This window comes from Bombus pyrosoma, linkage group LG1 (assembly GCF_014825855.1).
Source record: "Bombus pyrosoma isolate SC7728 linkage group LG1, ASM1482585v1, whole genome shotgun sequence".
Taxonomy (NCBI): domain Eukaryota; kingdom Metazoa; phylum Arthropoda; class Insecta; order Hymenoptera; family Apidae; genus Bombus; species Bombus pyrosoma.
In genome coordinates this window covers 12,084,475-12,103,697 of record NC_057770.1, presented here as the reverse complement: position 1 = coordinate 12,103,697, position 19,223 = coordinate 12,084,475, and the positions used below count along the sequence as shown (strand labels likewise).

General features: G+C 38.2%; 1 protein-coding gene and 1 long non-coding RNA gene across 7 annotated transcripts in view; both read right to left on the bottom strand.

Annotated features, from left to right (window-relative positions):
• Positions 1 to 41: 41 nt before the first annotated feature.
• On the bottom strand, positions 42 to 2,862 carry LOC122567073. Of its 4 annotated transcripts, XR_006316691.1 has the most exons (3): positions 2,001 to 2,862; positions 1,785 to 1,882; positions 42 to 1,611 (listed from the first exon to the last, which is right to left on the bottom strand). It is a non-coding gene; the product is annotated as an uncharacterized LOC122567073 (long non-coding RNA). The 4 variants fall into 4 exon arrangements; XR_006316689.1 differs by having other exon boundaries at positions 1,785 to 2,862; XR_006316692.1 differs by having other exon boundaries at positions 42 to 1,608; positions 1,785 to 2,862.
• Positions 2,863 to 3,984: 1,122 nt separating this feature from the next.
• Positions 3,985 to 19,223, bottom strand: part of LOC122567064 — a 76,506-nt gene continuing 61,267 nt past the window's right edge. The window contains exons 1-3 of one of the 3 annotated variants that reach the window (XM_043725169.1): positions 6,077 to 6,467; positions 4,371 to 4,536; positions 3,985 to 4,194 (exon numbers count right to left, since the gene is read on the bottom strand). In XM_043725169.1, the coding sequence (XP_043581104.1) occupies positions 4,153 to 4,194; positions 4,371 to 4,536; positions 6,077 to 6,186 (318 nt within the window). In that variant the 5' untranslated portion in view covers positions 6,187 to 6,467 and the 3' untranslated portion in view covers positions 3,985 to 4,152. Of the gene's footprint in view, positions 4,537 to 6,076; positions 6,468 to 19,223 lie in introns of those variants that run through there. The other 2 variants (XM_043725160.1, XM_043725179.1) reach the window with 2 other exon arrangements.

The following is a 19,223-nucleotide window of genomic DNA, read 5'->3' as shown; positions in this document are numbered from 1 at the left end:
ATTTTCATGGAAAAACATTTCGCTAATAAGATTTCTATCTGTTTCTTATAATAGGTGAATATAATATTCGGCTGTTTTACATTGTCGTCATAAATATCGAAGTTGTCGTGTAATAAAGGACAAAGAATTAGAACGATATTTGAATCCCTGGGATTGGCATTGAATACTCGTCGACAAGGAGTTCCACGATTGTTTGCTGCGCAGGTAGCATTTCTTGCAACGCCGTCTTTCCTTTTCCGATAGCTCTACATGCGCATACAGCAGCATTAAATTGTAGGTGGCGTAGAAGTGCTGATAAGGCTGATATCGCGTACATAAGGCGTCCATAAATGGTGTGTAAAAGTATGAATGGAACATTCTTCTTCAGCCGATAAAGCGACGAGAAAATAACCCTATGCTTTTTTATGGCTTCCTTCGAACTGCGTATTCCTATATTTCAGAGCTCTATAAGCACAAAATACGGAATGATGAATTAAACGTTTCGTAGAATGTTCCATTCAAGGAATCAGTAAATCTTCATTAATAACTCCATCTGAAATACCTAGATAACATAATAAAAGTTACTTTATTGCAAAATGATAATGATAGTGAGGTATGTTTTACTATTTTTTATCTCAGAAACCTCAATAAGAATTTTTTGCATTTATTTGAATTATAATAAACAACACAAAGTGACATAAAATATGATATTTAAAAGACAACTCTTCAAAGTCCTATCTTTGCTTTAATCATAATGTACTTTTCTATTTTAGGATTTCTATAAAATCACCAGCAACGACCGTGTTAAGATTTTACTTAAGAACAACTTTATTAATTACATTTAATATAAATCCAGTAGGAATACGAAAGCGAAACATTTTCTCGTATTGCGAATCCGTAATCAACATGAAATAAAGAATTGTTATGGGTACTCGCGGATTGTTGTAAAAGTGGTTACAAAATTATTCGAGCATGGAACTTCGAATCAGTCCTTCAGGCCGTGTAAAGGAAACGACACGAATTCTAATGATGGCACTCGCTTGTTTCGTAGGTCTACTGTTCACTGATTCGGAGTGTCAGATAAGCTTTCGAGGTTTGAAAGTTTCGCTGCCCACTCGTTGCGTCGCACATAACGAAACGCGACAGAGTTAATTATTGTTTCAGTTATTGCGAGGACGCTTGACACTCGAGATCATCCGATCGTACTTCTAAAAATGTAGGACGCGCTTATGGTTAATGCATGTTAACGTGTGCCGTTCAGTTGAATAGATACAACGAAGTAAATGTAACGAGAGCGTGTTGTAATCGACTTGTTAAGATCTCGGAAAAATAGGAAAACTTTGAACGAATGTGCTCTGTTGAATAAAACAAACGCAGTTCTAGAAACATGTCTGTCGCAACGATTTGCATAACGTAGCAATTGCTACTTCATGACAAACGTATTTTCATTCTACAGTTAACTGTATTAATTTCTTGTTGATGTAAATCAGTGATATCGATGTGATACAAGTTATATTAAAATGCAATACTTATCGTATTTGTGATGAAGCTGCACTTCGATTATGCATGTTTTAGTTTACATTTTATGCGATGTATAGTATTTCTCTCTGACTTTTCTCTATCACGATACTACTAAAATAAATAATTTATAATTTATAATATATAACAAATTACAAATAAAATAAATAATAAATTTGAATAGATATGTAAAATCATTTTTTGCAAGAAGATCTTTAGGAATAGATTTCATAAATATGAGATTGTTTAATTAGTTTAGTTGAAACAAAGCAAAAAGTTATATTTACACATTGTACAACGTCAGAAGTCCTTTAAATATGAGGCTGCAAATGTTTCATTGAAATTCTATGATATTAAATCTTCGTAACTTTTTGTTTAATAACGGCTGTGTTAGAAAAAATTAATTTATACTTATAAAAATTAATTTTCACATTTTTTAAAGAAACGGTGACAGAATATAGTTTCTAGTTGACATCGCATGATTGTGAATGAGGATTTAATACCTTATGTTCTCCAAAGTATTTTAAGTTACTTGACAAATTTCACTACGTCATCACATCTCCTGCAGCAACTATACTATCATGATCGAGACAGCCGACGTCGACCTCGATCAACGTTATTTTTCCGCGACAAGGTTGAATACCGTGCGTTAACGCGACGTTGATTGCGCGACGCGGGTCACACGCAATGCGTGTCTCGCACTTTATGTACGCGCGATGTAAAGGAAGCATGATCATCGTCGACTTCCATTCGTGGCGCGACTGATCGTGATATTTTACGAAAGCATAATGCTCGGCCGCGGATCGACCTCGCAGGGATGCTTCATAGTCATTACAGGCGATTCCGCTCCTTGTGCCATGCGCTACGTGCCCCGCCGCGCGAAATCTTTCCTCTCTGCTTCTTTTTCTCTTGATTATTCGCGCGTATTTCGCACGGTAAAATCGTAAATCGCGAGACTAGCCTAACGAGCGGTGGACAACGAATCGTGAAACGGTCACGAGGACGGCAAGGGGAGTCACGTGCCACGACGAAACGTGCCGATCATCGATCGGCTGTGGTGATTATAATCGCCTGAGACGAGGGTGAAATCCACTTACGCTCCGCCAAGAAGAGATGCTTTTACGATGTCTACTAGTCGAGTCTGATTTGTGCTCCTCGTTTTGGGTTGCTTTGATGAAGCAACAAGGGTAGATTGTGAACGGACTGGTTTCGATTTGAATGAAGCTCTGTAAGCTTGAAGAACAATTCTTTAATGAAATAAAAGTTTCGAGTACAAATTGTGAAGATCTCCAAGCACAAAATAGTCATACAGCAGTTCAGTCAACTAAAAGCTGCTGCCAAAAACCTCTTTTCATCATTTTCAATAATAACTACAGTAATAAAATTTTACTATATCGTATTTTAAGAGATTAGGAATATGAATTGCAAGTTACATTACAAGCACAGATTATCTACGCAATTCTTCAATGAAATAAATATTAACAAAACCTTAAATATAATCTATTAAAATACAAATTATTCGCACAGCAATTTAATGAAGTCAAAATTGCAATCAAGAATCGTTCTCCCTAATTTTCAATAAATTTCAACGATTTTCAGTAACAGATCAGCCAAACTTTATCTACAATCTCGTTGAAATCCCGACGTCCGTCACCATGTTTCAATCCGAAACGTTCAACCACACGTAACTACTTGCGTGACTCCTCGCCAACGAAAGAGACCCGTATTTTCGGGGTACGTATTTTCATGCGTGCTATTGTCATCGATGACCGTTCAGGAACGTCGCCTCGCGAGAAATCGGAAAAATTCGTTCGCGGTTCGCACGCAGGGAAAAGTTTCTGCTATTCTCTACTTTCTAGCTTGGCACGGGTTCGCGGGAACAAATGCATGGCTTGCACAGCGTCTCCTTCGACGCGGCTATGATTTACGACGTGCCACAGCAGAGGTCGTCAGTCAAATTGTTTCACATTGATTTTGAGGTCAAGAGGCTCGTACCGTAGCGCGTCTCTGCCCACACGCGACGTCCCCGCAAAAGCATTGTGGTTTCCAACCGCTTATTTATGCGCGACTCGGCCGTTTCCGCCCCTTCCGCTTCTCGCGGGCCGTTGACTCGGTTCTCTTGGTCGCACGACAGTTTTGTCGTCGCGCTGTAACATTTTAACAATCTGGCACGACGTTTTCGAACAAATTATGCAGTTTAGCGACCAATCTTCGTTATTTAATTCCAGTCTTTTTCGAAAGCTTTATTTTATCACTAAAACAACGAATCAATCGCGGCAACCGAGAAAACAAATGTACTTTAAAATTCTTCCTTATTTCATAGAAATGAATATAAATATAAAATTTTTTCAGTTTGATTGACATACTGTACAAAAAGCAAAAAGATTAGATTAGAATAAGTTAGATTTGAATTAGATTTGAATAAATTTATTTAGATGTACTTGTTAAATTTGTACAAATCTTGGAACTCTGTGTCAAAATTAAATTTCGTCTCGCTAAATCACTGAAATGTCACACTGTCGGCTGGATCTCCTGTTTCCTACCGTGCTCATTGTCAGCCCTCCTTCGTCCCTTCCCCTTTTTGGGGCGAGGTCGTCGTCGGTACCACACGCGTTTCGTGCGATTCTCTATTTTTAGGTAGCGTTCTTTCCACGTTCAGCGTAACCCACTGGATTTTCCTCTTTGATGCTCGTCAACCTGCACAAGACAGGGTTAAATATGCCTTTCAACGCGCAACTCTCGCTGCTTCTTTTTGTGTCCTCGACCGGAGAGAATAATATTTCTGTTGATTCGCGGACTACGAGCTCTGAGAAGAGTTTTCAAAGAAGAGTCGCGTCGGATAAAAAGGTGCAGGTCGGCGCTGGTGAACTCACTTTGATGTGCGAGTTCCGGGGACATAATGCACCGTTCTGCGGCTGCTCCTTCACGCGAATTAGAGAAAAGTGGGACGACTTGGCTTTTTGTCGCGCTGTAATCTGGACCCTCCAGACGATGTCTACTTGATATGTGGATTTTAAGAAAGTGTGCATATTACGGTACCTGGCAGAATGACAGACGTATGATAAATGAGTCGACATAGATATGCTTTTCAGTGTTTAAGATGTTTCTTAAAATAATATCATTTTCTCTCCACTTAGGATATAAATTAAATATATCAATTTTTCCTATTACTATTCAAATAAAAGAATAGTGTAAAACATGAGCAATGCTGTTAAAAATTGCAGAATAGATATGACCTACAGATATTCTGCGATTGTTTTGCTGAAAAAATGAAATACAAAGGCATATTTGAGTTTATCAGACTTCGTATGACTTTCATATTCCTACTTTAATGACATTATATATTGACTACTGTTGTCCATAGAGAAGCTCAGTCATCATAAATGATTCTTGAACTATATAAAGTATATATTTCATTGATTATGTTTCAATGAATCCTATGATGGATTTATACATATGAATGTTTGAATAGTGAGGGTCATATGAGAGAGAGACGATTTTAAGCTTTAAAATAACGTGTAGAAAATTTACGAAAATAGTGTGTATTGATTGCAAAAAAGAAGTTTGGAAAATTCATATTTCACACGTATAATATTTTATGTGCTGCGATCTAATAGATTGAATCTGTTCTGTGTAGACCTTAGCAACTTTAGAATTTACTTAACTTTTTTTAGACCGTTTTAATATGCCTCAAACTAACGGAAACTCGAACAATGAAAGCTATCGCCGCTTACTTGATCTCACAAATGTTCACAGCAATCTTGCTGTGTTTCAGATATTTTTTGTAGATTGAATTTTAAATCGTGACTCGCCGACCCGAGGTCCACGCTTGAAGTTCAATATTTATCGTTCGATCTCCTTCGGAAAAAATAACACTTCACGAAATGTCGGCCCGATTTCATCTTTACAACGAGCATAGCTTCGGGAAAAGGTCAGTTACTTTTTAAGAAAGCACTCGAACTATAATCCAGCATGCATTCATTTTTCTATCCATCAAGCGGATCGACAATGACCGCTCGAAAGGGTAACGTTAACCAAACACGTCTCGAACACGTCTTTTGATATCGAAAATTATGCGACTTACGTCTTTCTCGTTTCGCTAAAATCCGTTTTATCGACGCAATATAAATCTAAATATCGTATTATTATACGAGATAATTTTTTGCTTTATATTTTTATTTTCTCAAACGTTCAAGAACGTCTTAAAACAAACTTCAATTAATAATTCGATTTTGTCCGATGTACTGGCGGAAGGATAGTTAGCTTAAAAGTTAGTTGCACATGAAAATAAATGTATTTGAAATTGGAGAGTCGCACAAAGTGGATTAAAGATGTAATATATTAGGTCTAATTTGCCAAAGATGATTTTATAAGTTCTAAAGACATAGCTACGGTACGTTATGACGGATGTTTCGCTATAATAATACAATATTACGCAGAAACGTTCCAATTAATAAGTAGACGCGGACACGACGCAAAGGCTAATATGGAACTGGACTGCAGGCGGTCGCTGCAGTTTGCGCAACACAGGATGCACTAATATGGTTCCAGGGGCTCCGATAGAAAGCGAGATACATACGTTATGAGGCCGTCTCGGCCTCTCTTTGCATACGCGCCTCGTGTGCGGCACGACCAAGCAAAAATCTCCGCCGATTCTCCCGAGAAACCTCTTTTCCGTGGAAGTTTCATCTCGACGTTGTACGCCTTGTACTTGGCGGTAGGCCTCGTTTCTTGTTCTTCTTTCGGTCAATTTTACCGTAACTTTCTCGCGAAGCGTGCGCCAAATAAAAATTTGCATAATCGACAGCTGATTAATCGACCGCGTTGCCGAGAACATTAATCACCCTCCTCGAAAATTCATTTGGCGCCTCGATGAAAGAGTACCTGTTTTCGATGAAACGAAATTGTTTTACCTTTTACCTGGTCGTTTTGCTTTATTTTTCGAGTCTCAACGGCTTTGGCCATGCGCGAATTATAAATGATACCTGATAAAATTTGGAGAAGAGGAGAGGAGGAGATGCTTGTGTTGAACGTGTGTTAACATTGGAACTATCGACGATGCATGTATTAAACTTGTAGCAAAGAAATTAAAATGAAAGGTATATGGAAGATATATGTACTTATAAGTAAGATGAGAAACAAAGTTTTATTCAAAATATGAATATGTTAAAAAGTATTCAAATCCGACGAATACGTATAGTGCTAGAATGGAACATAGTTCAACTTAATATTTGATATAAAAAGAGTATCTAATGTATCGTATAAATCGCTAATTAAATATTAAATACAGAAAGATACAGAAGCTTTATTAAAAACAAAGTGTCCTAAGACTTTACTGCAGGAATGTATGAGTATCCGTAATAAAAATGATTAAAAACTACAGAAATTAAGCTACAAATAGCATATGTGTAAAAACGATTAGGAAGACTAAATAAATGTATGTTACAAATGACTCGGGTAGAACTACGGAAGACCATTAAAAACAACGAGCAGTAATAACTTTAATATAATGTACCTACTGTTATTACTGACCCCAGTTGAATCGTTGTTATACATTGTGTATGTGTATAATATGACCGTGAAATGCAGTTACGCTATTTAATTTTTTCCTCGAAAATAATTACGTCGTGATGACCGGATGTTTGTAAAATTGAATTGATCGCGCGAAATTGGAGAACTTCGTAGTTTTTGCTCTATTACAGACGAAATAGGAGAAAACAAGTGGTGCTAATGTCAAGTATAAACTTCGTCGCGTTTGTGCAAATATAAAGTTACAAAGTAACCTTGGTATTCCGAACACATTTGCTCATGAAAAAGTTACGTACACATACGTGTTGCGAATTATTCGCCAACCAAAGAAAATTACATACAGACAATTCCGAATTAAAAGTACCGTATATCTCCAATGGCGCGGAACAAAGTCACGAATTGATTCTCATTGACCTGATATCATAATATACCGTTGCTCTTATGACAAATTAATATTGAAATGACTAATCGTTGATAATTTGTACTCGCAATTTGTAATAACAATAGATCTATTGATACCGCGTTGGAAAAACTAAGATTATTCCTAACAGTGAGAGAAATTTTAAACGATATACGCGCGTCCTTAGTGTGTGTTTTACGTTATTTGCAAGGAAAATTTCTCTTTTAAATTTCACCAACCAGAATAGCCGGGTCTCGTTACAATGCTAATGGAATTCCAAAATGTTACTTCTAACGTTATTAATCCTAAACATCAAATGTAAATTTCAAACACGTATATATTCATAAAAAATTTCCTTAAGTGTTCGAATAGTTTTGTGAGTCACAGAAAATCAGAAAAAGAAATGTTCCGTGTTTTTATACTTGCAGTGAAAACAAAGATATATGCAATAGCATAATAAGATGCGTATGAAGGACAAATATAAACATTTTAATTTTCGTGTCATATAACGAAATGTTCCTCCAGCTCAAGATCTTGCAAAGAAAGAGAAGAGTAGAGCACAAAGGTGACGGGAAAATAGCGAACGGTGGGAAACGCGGAGGGACAGTGAGAAAACAATTGGTGGCAATTGAAGCGACGAGTTGGACGCAATTATCGTCGACGGTGCGCGACTCCCTCGCGTTACTTGATAGCGTAATTAGTGTCGTCTAGCCGGGCAGCGTGTGAAACACGCGCCGGTAAACGCGGGCGATCGTATTAATCGTTAACTATCTTGTACCGTGAGAGGAGCGCGGCCCGCGCCGCCTTCGAGTTCGCCGTAAAGGCCGTATAATAGTGACAGTCGTAAAGTTAAAGCCGCGTCCAATTAATTGCCGCGCCGACTCGTCGGAGGAACGATCGCGTTCGCCTGCTTCGCTCTGGTATTGCCTCGCGCACATGGAAATCCATGGAAATTAATTTGAGAGTGTGTCTGGCTGTCGCCACGACTTTCCGTCGGAAGGTTTCACGCATAAAATGGACGATAACCTGAAGGGGATAGAATAGAGAAAAAATCATTTAATCACGGATTATAACCACGTGGATTTTCACGCTCATTTGATAATTTACGAGATAAAGCCCGTGACGAATAGACTTTATTCCGTGTAATTTGTATTAATCCGATTGGAGAAGAAACGTAGACTGGTGTATAGTATTGATTTTGTTTAAATGATTTGGAAAGAACCTTTTGAACGATACGATTTCTTATTCTGTTCGATGAGATTCAAGCTTGATAAAATATATATATTTCGAAATTGAAGGCTCGAATAAGAAGATATTATAAAGAATTCTCCCATCCTTTCCAAGAATCTCTTTTCACAGTGGAAATGAAAAACTGCCTGTAACTCTGCATGAAAAAGAACGATAAATAAATCGAAGGATTCTTTTCGTGCTCCTATGAATGAACTAGAGTGCGTCGAAAGGTCTGGAATGTTTGAAGAGTCAAAAGACACGGGGAAAGACTGAACCGGTCGTGGTTTGCTATTAATCTCCGTGGGCCAAAATCCCTATTATTATTAAAATTATAGCGCGCCGGAGGTTGTCACGCTGCATTAGTGCTACTATGTTCGCGGATACCGTGTCATTATACGGAGGGTGCACGCGCGTCAGGGATTGTTTCGCTGATACGTGTGTGGTCCGTGCATCACGTGGTCATTAATACCAGCTGTCTGAACGTGTGTTTCCTTGAAATCATTCCACTCGTTTCAGTCGTATTACCGTATTGCATCCCTTTTATCTCGCACACATCGTACCCGATGTAAAGGATTATATTTAAATATTCGTACGAACAGAGGGCGACTCCTATTGAAAATTTTTATTAAAACAAAAAACCACGTTCTATGTATCTTCGTACACTTACAAATTCAAATATAAAACGCATAGGAATCATGAACGAATTCAATTCTCCTTCGAAGTTCGAAGCAATTTCATATCTCAGGACGAAACGACTCCAGTTTGTTCGAATATTTCCACCGAGGCTATTACACTCGGTCAAACTATTCAATTCGAACATCTCGAGTATCAAGTGCAGGGCATCAACGATCTCGTAAAACTCCTGGATCCCTGGCACAGTTAGATTTCTCGAAGCGAGCCGGATTGCACGTGTGCACAAGGGGATAAGACTGCATTGGTAGACCAGATTATGGAGTTCACGTGTCGTATTATCATAGACAGTGCAATGTCACGAGCTCCTCGTATCGTGTTTGCACGTTAAAGGCGGCTGTAACGGCTTGCTCTAATACGGTGATCCATATATCGTGAACATCGTGGTTGCCACATGTATTCATGCACGTCGACCGAATGAAACGCGGATGCAACAGCATGAACGTCCATAGTCGCTGCTAATCCTGATCGTGCTCTGCTATTGATCCTTTCCTTTCCTAATAATCTGGTTTCCACCGTGACCATTAAACGTCGCTTTCTGTTATTTCCATGGAAATTTGCCCCTCGGTGGTCTTTGAATATTAAATACATTGTGGTGCAATGTCAAATGATGGAAGGTAGTTGCAATTTATCATAATTTGTACGTTGCATGTTGATATTTTAATCGATGTTGGAAGGTTAATATATTTTCTTTAATGTAATGTAATGACAGTCGTATTTCGTTATAGCATCTACTAATACAATTTCCTAGTTTCGTATAACGAATGATATATTCATAAAATTTGTTTATAGCAATGTTTAGCAATTACTCGGCAAAAGAATAATCTTACTATAGCGAGCTACGTCCAATATTACTTGTGTAGAGTCGATCCATCCTGTATTATACGGACACGACCACGGCGCAATTCCTAGCACCAAAATAATTTCATGCAATTTCTACCAGTTATCGTCAGTGTCGTACACATCTCGCTGTTGTCATGTACGCAATGCTATTCTGGACGACGTTCTACATTCATTACAATGTCGGATTTCGTGTGCCGCCAACTCGCAGCGCTCTCCATTCATTTTTCAAACGGGGCGTTCGCTGGAAACCGGTGGACTTTGACAAATGTCTGGGGCGAGTTGATCGCTACAATTCCCTTATCCTTCGAAACGTATCGATCCCGTAAGATTTAACCCAATTCCATCTTCCCACGAGTGGCAAGCGTTGCTCGGTTCGTGTGTTACTACGTTCGAAAATGCCTCGAGGCGGTTTGCAAGTGGGATCAGAAGCAACGAGCATGTTGCACGTGATACTCGCGTTACCTCTTACCATCTTTGTTTCGTCTTTCACCGGGAATAACAATCAGCTGTATTTCCTCTGGTGTACCAAATTCTCTGTGACGTTCATTAGACTTGTTTTCCCAGCAATTTATTTTAATGCAAGATTAAGCGATTTGTACGATCATTTCTCTCGGCGCTGTTTCTCGTTCAGTTACGAAATTGTTACTTCACCTGACCTAACGACTCTCATCAGATTCTTTTTTTATTTTTGTTGCTTCACTTTGAATATTGTTTACCATCACATCGATCATTATAATTGATAATCAGCTACATTATATTATTGATTGAAATTAGAAGTTAAACTTTGTTATTCTTGAAAGATTCATTCGTTAAAAATTAGTTAAGATTGCTTTGCTTAAGTTATCTTCGGCATTCCTCAAGCAAGTAGACAGTCTTAACTAGTTTTAGAACAGAAAAATGTTTCAGTTTCAATTATGTCTTTCCCGGTGAAAGCGCTCAACAAATGCCTTACGCAATGTCTTATATTCCAAGCACATTTTGTTATAATACGATGCTCCTCGCACGTTATATCCAACGTTTACTGCATATAAAATGGTTTAGGAAAGTAATCGAACACTTTTATGAATATATTATGTGCTTATACGGAACTTTCCGAAATTTCGTTAGCACCGCATTAAGAATCGACGTCTCATTACAGTGTTAATAAGATTTCAAAAAGCTGCGTATAATGCGAATAATGTAGTAGATTTATGCGCGAAAAGAGTGTGAAGGAGGATTCGCACAATTGGCCGGGCGAAAGTAAAAGTATAAATTGGAATCACGTCGGTTGTATGGAAATATAACGATACGGAGAAAGTCGTCTTCCTGTGAGAATTTAAATCTCGATGGCAGCGAGTCCGCGTGTGCCAGTATCAGTAGCGTGCACCCAGCAAATCAATGCCTTCTGGATCGAGTACATTAAGCAATTTCGATCTGTGTGTGCACCTAAACTGAAGCATTTCCCATTCCTGCGTTTCCCACGATAGTTGATAGTTGAGAGATCGGAAAGAAGTGGAAATCGAGCAACCGACCTACTTCGGATAACGAAGGAAATCGCCGGAATAAAAATTGATAACAGTACAAAACACAGGAAATTCCTTGTGTCTATAATCTTGCGCCAATTTCTAGGAAATCCCTCGAACCGAGCAATCTTCTAGGTTAAAACGTTTTGTAAAGTGCAGGAAGTGAAACTATTCTTTTCTAAAATTCTCGAGTGAAATTTGTGTCGTGAACACGGTGTTATATCACAGTGCACTATTTGCTGGTAGAACCTGAGAATAAAGTACTCTTAGATTGAAATAAGATCTAGAGTTTCTTTTCCTTTCTGCGCAATCTTTCGCTCACGGGGACTATATGTATGAATTTGTGTTAGATAGAAAAGAAGGAAAACCTTCCACGATGAAGATACTTTTTTTCTACACGATTTCTGGAAACAAGAACAGTAAGAGGGGAATGATACGAAATATAAAACTCGTGGATCTAATTAATTACTATGTAGATAATATAATAGATATACTGATACAATAAACTGGCATTGAGGTGGCATAATAAATACGCTGATATAACAAATTAGTATGTAAATGACACAATAAATACACTGATGTAATAAATTAATATGCAAATGATACAATAAATACACTGATATAATAGATTAGTATGTATATGATATAATATATACAATAATATATCAATACTTTTTGTGACCACTGTGGGCATCAAAATTAATAAAAATACATTTTTCCTTTCTATTGAAAACCTTTACTTTCTGCGTTCACGTCGTTCATCCTTTCGACTCCTTAATTTCAAATGCATCGAATTTCAAATTCTCATGCGAAGTGTCAACACGACGAACGGGGCAGATCGATACGTGTCGAATAAGATCGAATATGTTAACTAGGGCTGATCTACATACATGCTGAGCGGAACGTATGCGGAGTTGAACTATTGGCAAAGGATCTTGATCTCGTTCATTCCTTCGACGCTTCGGTTGAGTGTGGTGTGCAACGGCCCGGCGAAACACGGCCCGGATTCATCCACGTCTTTTTCTCTTTCATCGGTTGCGACGATCCTCTCAGGTGTGGTGTACCCACGGGAATCTATTTGCAAGTGAAAAGGAACAACGTGTTCACGTGAACAAAGAGCCGTCGTTACTCCATTCGACAAGTCGGACATGCAGCCAGTCCCGTAGATCGTTCCGTAGTAAATTCCTAATCTGAGCACCGGGAAATCGAGAAAGGGTCGTCCTGTTTCTGCTATTTTTTATATGTCAATGAATTTGTAATCGTGCGATGTGTGAAGTGGAACACGAGGAGAATAAGAATAGACGATTTGTGGGTTGACTTTCAAATGGTATTGTTGGTATACATTGTGTAGTATACTACGACGCTTTGGGACAGATTTGAGACAGATTATTTGATTGTAATTTATGTTATATATGTTAATGATTTATTGTATTGTACCATGTACAGGCATTAATCATTAATCTGAAACTCATCATTTTGACCAAGTGTGGTCGTTTTAACGTTAACAAATAGGGAATAGAAATTTTCTAGAACTTCTCTATGGTAGTATTAGCATTAACGAATGAAAATTGTAGAGTATTTTATTCTATAATTAGACGAAACATTTTAGTCGTTTTATTGGTTTTAATAAAAGAAGGAAACCATCATACGTAAATAACAGTTGTTTGTTTTGAAAGCTTCGTTTTTATTAAAAGTTCATGACAACGTTATATTGTGATATTATGTATAATTATCTAATATATAAAATATAATTATTGATTTTTAAATGTGAACAAAAATTCTGCACAGAATAAAACGAGTTCACGTATTCGGATTTTTTAGCAAAAGAAAATGTAGCCGTGCAAAGCATAACAGCACGAGATCAAAGAGGAACATAAGAGAGAACGTAATCGATAACACGACTACTTTACGCGTGTCGCAATTATCAGCGATCGCGTCACATTTATCAATGCGTTTCGATCGGCCGTGATCACGAACAGCCGGGTAGATTCTAATTTCCAATCAGATTAATATAGCCGCGATATTTTCTTTCGCGATGAGCAACGACAGCTTTATTGACACGACGTCAGCGTTACTTAACTTGCCGTGTAACACGTTTCCGATTGGTACTGCGACTTATAATTACGAACCAGTCGAATGCTCATTTAAAAACATACTGTTTAATAATTCCGTTGGGATACAGTTTATGTTTTACGTAACGTACTGCAGCAATCGTGTAATCGTGATTAGAAATTAATTAAACACGTGTGCGCTTTAATTTCTCGACAGCACGCACGTGTAGGCTTAGTTTTTCTTTAATTCATATACGATGAGAGTGTTTCTTAATCCGCAAGAGACAATGGAATTTAGCATGGATAAATATTTCAGAATGTATAGAATCTTTTTATAAATAGCTAACTTCAACGTTCAAATGTACATCTACTTCTGTACAATTTGTAACTTTTCAAGTCACCAGTATCATTGATTGATAAGTTATCGTGTAAGAGGGATTCTGGAAGTAAATTTTACGACTTACAAGTTATGCAATCACACTATCGGACAAAAGGTTATAAAATTGTGAACAAGAACTCTATAACCTACACCTTATGCAAATGGAATCAGAACTTGAGAAGAACGCTATAGCTCGTTCCACGGCGATCACTTGGTGGAACACGGGAGTCCAATTACGTAAGGGAGTGAACGTGAGTGAGCCGAAAAGTTGTGCGCACGAACCGCAGGGAATAATGTTCTTCCATGAACACGATATCCTCGTGGCGTTTATACGCGAAGCGGACAGTGTTCCTTTGAGGAGGATACCAGGCACCGACACAGTTTCGAGGATCACGCACACCAGAATGAAGGGGTTCGAGAGAGCAAGCTACTTCGGTGCTGACGTCTCAATGCAGCCACCGGGTGGACCACCCAGTCGCGATACTTCCTACGACTGCCCAAACCAGAATTCCCAAGAAAAAGACGACGCACGAAAGGAGCAAAGAAAGAAGGAAAGTAGATAAGAAGAAAAAGAGAGACGGAAGAGGAGCTTGGGAATCGCGGCGCAACAGAACTCGCGGTAAAGAGGAGGAAGCGAAACTAAGTGGAGGCTCAAGGGAGAGAAAGAGGAAGGAGGTGAAAGAAGCGAACGCTAAGCGGAGAATGAGATACGATCGCGGCTCGAAATTTACTCATCCGGCCGTAATTGCTTTCGGGATGCGCACGTACGACAGGTAGAGAGTCCCGGTGGGTACCACCTGCGCTCACGCGATCCACTTTCGAAAACAGCGCCGGCATTACGCCGGCCCGATTGTCAACGAGCAGCACAAATGAAAGTCAGCTGCCGCTTAATGAGTTCGATCAGACCAGCGTTCCCTTTCGCGAAACCGGTGACGATCGTGTCGTTATCGTTCGTTTCTAACAGGAAAGGGTCGCCAACGGTGTCCCTTTGATTTGGATGAAACTTTGTAGGTTCGAAGAATAGTCAAATATGCCTGCGATAACTCAAATTTAAAGGGTAAATCAGACACCCTCGAAAGTTTGATTCCTTAAGAGCTAACTCAGAAATGGTTACAGGTAGAAAAAAGTTTCGTTAATAAAAATTGAATGCTTTTTATCGCGTTAGAAGAAAATCTAACTCAGAGTTTCTCTTGGACGTTTGAGGTTAACGTTTAGGCGGAGACTTGGATGAAGGTGTAGGTGAAAGTTTTGATGGAAGTTCAGATAGAGGTTTGGGTGAAGTCCACGTATTATTTTCCAACGTAATATCCAATAAAGAGTTCCGAATATAATTGTGGAAGTTTTAAAATCATTTCGAGTATTGTTCAACTTTTCGATATTTCAGGAATTTCTACACCATAAAACAGTTACATGTCATTAGTTGAAGATACGTATTGGGGAATCATGGATGGAATTCGAAAAATCTCAGTCGTTGAGTTTTGTCGATTACTCGGGATCGAACGCAGCCAAGCCGACAAGCGATTATCGACCTCGGGCAAAAAGTTCGCACGCGAGACCTTTAATTACAACGCTTGTAAATGTCAACGAGCTTCACGGCTCGATTTCGGGGATCTGCATTCTCCAGATACCGGCGCGCGATCGTCAGATCGTCTGACACCAGCGGATTATAAATCACTCGGCCATTTCGAGAGCCGAATTAAACACGCTGGAATGCTATAATTCGATTCTATGGATTTAAAACGTATCTTCTTGCCCGAGAGGATCCCGTATTAATCCGGTGAAATATCATGCCGGTTGCTCAAGAGTCTCGGTGATTAACATAAGCTTTCGTTCATTGACAAATTCAAGACGGCAACGAGAATTCTGCCATGAATAATCTGTCTGTATAGAAATGCGAACAAGTTGCCAGACACCGGATGAAATGTGGATAATTTCGCTGATACGCCTTTGATGTTTTTAGATCTGCTAATGAATTCGAAACTTCTTTAGTTCTCTTTAATATTCTCAAATATTAAACTACAAAAATTTCGTCTCTATAGAGGTAATATTATGCCAAGATATATATAATAACATCGTTGAATAATTACTGTTAGAGCATTTGAAGCTTTATCTAGATCTTCGTTCACATTTTGAATGTAAAGCTAACTGAAATGAAAGATGTTGAATCTTTGAGTGGTTCTAATTGCTATATGTGATTGTATATGTATGTAATTATTTATGTATTCTATTGAAGGTCACCACTTTTAAGAAAACTCTACATCTGGTCTTTTTAGCTTTCTGAAGCACTGAAGCCATCGACAGCGTATAGAAAAAAGACTGGGACCAAGGCAGACCATAAACAGCCGACAGGCGACGTTGGCTTCGGGGTTTTCAGTTATAGGGTAACACTGTTAGCGTGCGGATCTGGACCAGATCAAATTATTATTTGTACTTATACTTGTACTTTCACTTCTGTATTTAAAATATATTTTTCTACCTTATAATTTATCCACGCGTCTCTCGCTTTATACATCTAATAACCTCAACATATTCAATGATAATGTGGACAGCTGAAGATAATTTGCCATTTATGTGACATAATATGCGCATATACGATATTTGAGTGTAGTTGGAAATTCTTGCATGTGGTTATAACTTGATTGAAGTTCGTTATTCGTCGATTTCGTGATTAGTTTATTATTCGATACAGAAACGAAGGTCCATGTGTTCTAATTGTAATTATTGAACGATGTTATTGTATCTTAATTATAACACAGTTTGCTCGTTAAAAACTTGACGATCAATTTTTATCGTTACCAGACGACGAATTTTTATCGTTACCAGACGACCACTAGACAACCAATTCGCTTAATTACAAAGGTATGCCGTTCGCGCTTGCCATCGTTGAACTTCCACATTTGACCCAGCCACTTAAAACAGCAAACTACTTCTGCCACGCGAACTTTCGGAATATTCCAGTTGCCAATGGCCAACTACTTCGATATTATAGTATTGAGTAACAGCATACATGGTATCAAAATGACATATCTAGATCGATGATAAAAATCTCAATGTTATTCGATCATAGAACTCAATTGCTTACGGAACTAAGGGGATGATACTTTTAAAAGAATGACAGACACGACTACATTCAAATTCGTAGAATCTTGACAGCCCGTTATGATTTTCAGTCCGTCGTATGTAACGGTATGTAGCGTATAGTAGTATACACTGTGGGCAAAAAGTATCTATCAATAAGCTCGTTTGTTTCCATAGTGAAAACGATGCTTTCGCATATAGAGAAGTACGAAAGGCAGTAGAGTGCCTTCGCGTGTGGATATCATGAAACTAGAGGGTGCAATCACCGGATGAGGCAGCTAATGACTCAATTCCGAATACATTCGGTTTGTCGTTGTTAAACCATCATGATTCACCGGCCGGTCACGCTCAATGATATTATTATGCAGCGTTTGTATCGGTCGAAAGAGGCCAGGCGATGGTGGGGCATGTACTTACAAAGGCACGAAAGTTGTCGAGGCCATTGTGCGTAGACGTACTCACGCAACTTAATGCATTATCTCATGCAATGGGACACTGACACCCCGTTTGTGGTCTTCTTTGCGGCGTATAGAGCCACACAAAGCGACGAGTGGACGCGCGGCACTGCCTATGGAAAACTGATAAGCTGTTGGAGCCTCAAAAGGGAAACGAGTTTTGTTTGCTACGGAATCGAAATCGCTTGCCCTCTGCTGTAATAGATGAACGCGTTTCTTGAATAGTGGAATTTTAGCGGCTTGTGCTTTAATTTTCTAATTGAAAAGCCGGAACGTAAAACAGAAAAAGTAAAAAAAATATTTCTTATCTTACTTTTATTTATTTTTTTACTTATTGAAAAAGGATGTGAAAAGCGACAAATGATAGAATAATTTAATTTGGATTTTGAATAATTTCATTTGGATCCTAATTGGCGACTGTAGGTACCGTAGAGTATACGCCTTTTATCATTTATCGAGTAAAATCTACTGAAAGTATGAATATAGCATTTGAAGAAGTTTATGTAAATGTTACGGGACTTCAACGTTGATTTATAGAATTCAAGACTGATGATCTTTCACTAGAGAATAAGCTGGGAGAAAGGCCAGGAAATGCCATTGACAATAATGTTTAAAGAGAGATCATTGAAAATAATCCACGTCAAACGACAAGGAAGATAATATTTCAAACGAAACTGAGCCACTTTACAATTATTAGTCATTCACAAGGAGGAAAAGTAAAGAAAATGGACAGATAGTTCCGCATCAGTTAAATGGCATGTGGAACTCAAGACGAATGGAGATACATAGTCACCTTGCTTCAAAGAAATAAAGAGAATGCATTAAAATATAGAGTTTTCTCACAATCTCTCAATAGTTCCTCGATCTTACATTTATCGTATTATTTTATTAGCTCGAATTATCATTTTTTAAATAACAAGCAATTTTTACAGCGCTTAAATGTTTTTTAATTTCTATACCAGATGATTATTAAATTAATTTTAAATATTCCAAGGAGTCTATATGCATTTAAAATTGAAAATTTTATATGCATCGATCCAATAGGTGTTTAATTTACGAGAGTGTCTTCGTAATTTCATAACAGGTAAAATCCAGAACAATAATACTAAACTAAAACAGTATTTGAAGAGAGTATTAAAGGCGAGCTACCATAGATATCCGATGGGAAAAAACAAGTTGGTTAAGGGAGTGAAGATCATTTTGAAACATACCCCTTTGTAACCTCGTCTACGGACCATAGTATGTCACAGTGACGTGCTATGTTAAAAGGCATTACAATGAGGTTCGGGCTTCCTTGTCGTGTACTAGCATGACGTTCTATGGACCCGGAACGGAACAGTGTCAACTATTGGAAGATAGCTTAAAGGTGCTTGTTGAACTCGTCTGCATCACAATGAACTGAAATTCTACGTAGACTACTGCAGATCGTAGTAAAATACTCTCTACTCGTGTTTCGCTATGCAAGATTATAATCTACTCGAGTACCAAATATTAAAGTACCGATCTTACAGCCTAAAATTATAAACATAAACAAGCTTACAACACAGAACTGTAATACAATAATGTTCG